This window comes from Sinocyclocheilus anshuiensis, unplaced genomic scaffold, assembly GCF_001515605.1.
Source record: "Sinocyclocheilus anshuiensis isolate Anshui unplaced genomic scaffold, SAMN03320099.WGS_v1.1 scaffold476, whole genome shotgun sequence".
Classification (NCBI taxonomy): Eukaryota; Metazoa; Chordata; class Actinopteri; order Cypriniformes; family Cyprinidae; genus Sinocyclocheilus; species Sinocyclocheilus anshuiensis.
In genome coordinates, this window is record NW_015554139.1 from 2,343,539 (window position 1) to 2,346,158 (window position 2,620).

A 2,620-nucleotide genomic window follows, 5' to 3' on the forward strand; every position below is an offset into this window, starting at 1 on the left:
TAAGAAGACAGAGGAAGAGAGAGAGAGAGAGAGAGAGAGAGAGAGCAACAGAACAAAGTTACATGCAATTAGATTAACTGACAGTACCACAAATCAGAATGATCTACTAGGTCGTGTCATTGTCACGGCTGGATCCATGCACATTCTGAATTACACTTCAAATAGAAAGGGGAAGTTTGCATTAAATTAGGGCAAGACTGAACCCCCCCCCCAAAAAAAAAACAATGCATTGAGTGGGAGGAAATGAAAGGGAATGTCCCTGTCTAATAACACAGCATACTTTCAAGTTGCTTATGTCATTTCCACTGAAACCTTCATACATGATAAGCCCATTTCAGGCTCTTTTATTTTTCTAACTTTGTTAGAAAAATACTCTTTAGTGCCAAGCAATGTTCATTCCAAATGAAATGGTACACATACTGTAAATACTAACACTGTGTCCTAACCAGGCGTGAAGTGACAGAATTCCAGCTGTCAACACAAATTACAGCGTGATGCTTCACAATATCAGCCATTCAGAACATATCTGATGTATAATAGAGTTGTTCATGACAACAGTTATGTCATTCATGTTGCAGAACAAAACACGAAAGTTTTTTTTATTACCCAAATCTTGACGATGCTCACTCAAACAAAACACTCTTGGTGGGGATGCAATGTAACATAAATTTTAAAAACTTTTTTGTGGTTGGTAAAGGCAAAAACTTGTTGATAAGTGATAGAGACCTTGACGAAAAATACTGTTCAGTTTTTAATCAAAGCTGGTAAATCAAAAGGGGTGATGTGGAAGGGGTCTCTCAGGGTTCAATGTTAGGCCCTTTCGTGTTTAATTGGAATGGTAGAGGGCGTGATGGTGTTGGAATGAAGGGGTGTCAACGTGGATTTAAAAGCATGTGGAAGCAGAGAAAAGTGTACCTGGTTGGGAATGGCCCTCTTCTTGTTAACGATATTCCTTTGCTGGGCGCTGCAGGTGGAGGAAACAGACAGAGAACACTGATTACACATGCACCGATTGCATGCTGCTGTCTGTATTGTTATAATAGCACAACAGTAAAATGATGATTGTGTAAACCTCCTTGGCACTCAGGGTGGGAGTAATCCTGCTCTTAGGCAGGAAGAAGGGAAGTGGTGGGAGAAAAAGGAGATGGGTGGTCTGATTACCATCTTTCTAAATGTGTCTGGGTGATTAAGGGGGCGCTAGCGCACCTGTTGTTGCTGTACCCTGGAATGGTACCGTCATCCATCCGTCTGCAGTCAAGACTGAAAGTGACGGCATGAGAACCGTTAACAGAGGTGCCCTGACAAACTCACGACATGCGTATGGGGATACACGCAGGGCGAGCAGGGTCAGACAGGCTTGATGCTGTAGGCGACCTTTGACTCAACTCTTGAATGCTCTACAGTAACCATCTGGGCATGCAAACATTTCGCATGCAATCAGACTTTAGTTGTAGACTAGTTTGAGAGGTCAAAGACATGCACTAATGATTTTAGTGCATTTAAGTTACGTCCAATGAATTAGCCATAATGCACAGGCATAGGGACCTTATCTGATCTTTTTAGTCCACTGCACTGACAGTAAACAGGAGACACAGTCCAAACATGACTTTCAGAGTTTCTTTAACAGGTTGAAAACATCTAGAAATTCTATATATATCTAAATATTGTTGATGCCCCAGGAACATTACAGAAAAGATAATAGCATGGGGATGTCAGATGTATGGAGCGTCTGTACCATGTTGACACCAAAAAGATTTTTTTGTTTTATATATATATATATATATATATACATATACTGTATATATATACACATACTGTATATATATACACACATATATATATATATATATATAAAACCTGACCATAATTAATTAAAGTTAACATTTATAAAAATTAAAAAAAAGTGCCGCAGGTACTCAGCACACTGAGTATTTCAGCACACTTCTAAGCAAACACTACAAAGGAAAAACATAGAACCTTTTAAAGATTCTACAGTTTTTTTTTTTTTGAAGAACTTGTCATATTCTGTTATGCTCTTAGAATTAAATGTGGTTTTAGATAAACTCACATGGAAAATGTTAACTGTGATTGGTTGCTTTACATGTTGGCCACATGGCCACTTCCTGCCTAAATAAGTCAAAATAAACTGCACTGCAGACAGTAAAAAGTCCAAATACGCAAAAAGCGCTGCTAAGGTTAAGGGTCAAGCTTTGAGGTGAGAAATGAAACCCAGAATGTGCCGCACTGTATGCTACACATACTTTGCAAATCCAATGAAGTCCTCATGGTTGGTGTTGATGTATGACAGCTCAATGTCAATCAGCAGAAGGACCTGGTAAAGAAATAAATTTTGCACATTAAGAAAATTAATGAAAAAAAAAAACAACAACAACAGTAAAAGCGGATCTTCTCTCGCCAGTCTCGCACCTGGTCCTTGGTCTTGCCCTCTCTCTCTCTGACATAAGTAGTGACAATCCTCTCGGTCTCTTCTCGCAGTCTGGGGTAAGAGCCTAGCTGTGGGGAAAAACACAAGATAGATGCAGGCTACGGCAATTACACATAGCCACATGCACATGTGCGCAAACACACACACACACACACACACACACACACACACACA

The 2,620-nt window shown here is 39.7% G+C and overlaps 1 protein-coding gene across 1 annotated transcript in view; it reads right to left on the reverse strand.

The window, feature by feature from the left end:
- The window catches only part of LOC107670441 (dynamin-2), a gene marked incomplete at its 3' end in the record, with an annotated part of 47,380 nt that overhangs the window by 10,711 nt on the left and 34,049 nt on the right, over positions 1-2,620 (reverse strand). The window contains exons 11-13 of the mRNA XM_016463042.1: positions 2,428-2,514; positions 2,262-2,332; positions 916-964 (exon numbers count right to left, since the gene is read on the reverse strand). Coding sequence (XP_016318528.1) covers positions 916-964; positions 2,262-2,332; positions 2,428-2,514 — 207 coding nt within the window. The remainder of the gene's footprint in view (positions 1-915; positions 965-2,261; positions 2,333-2,427; positions 2,515-2,620) is intronic.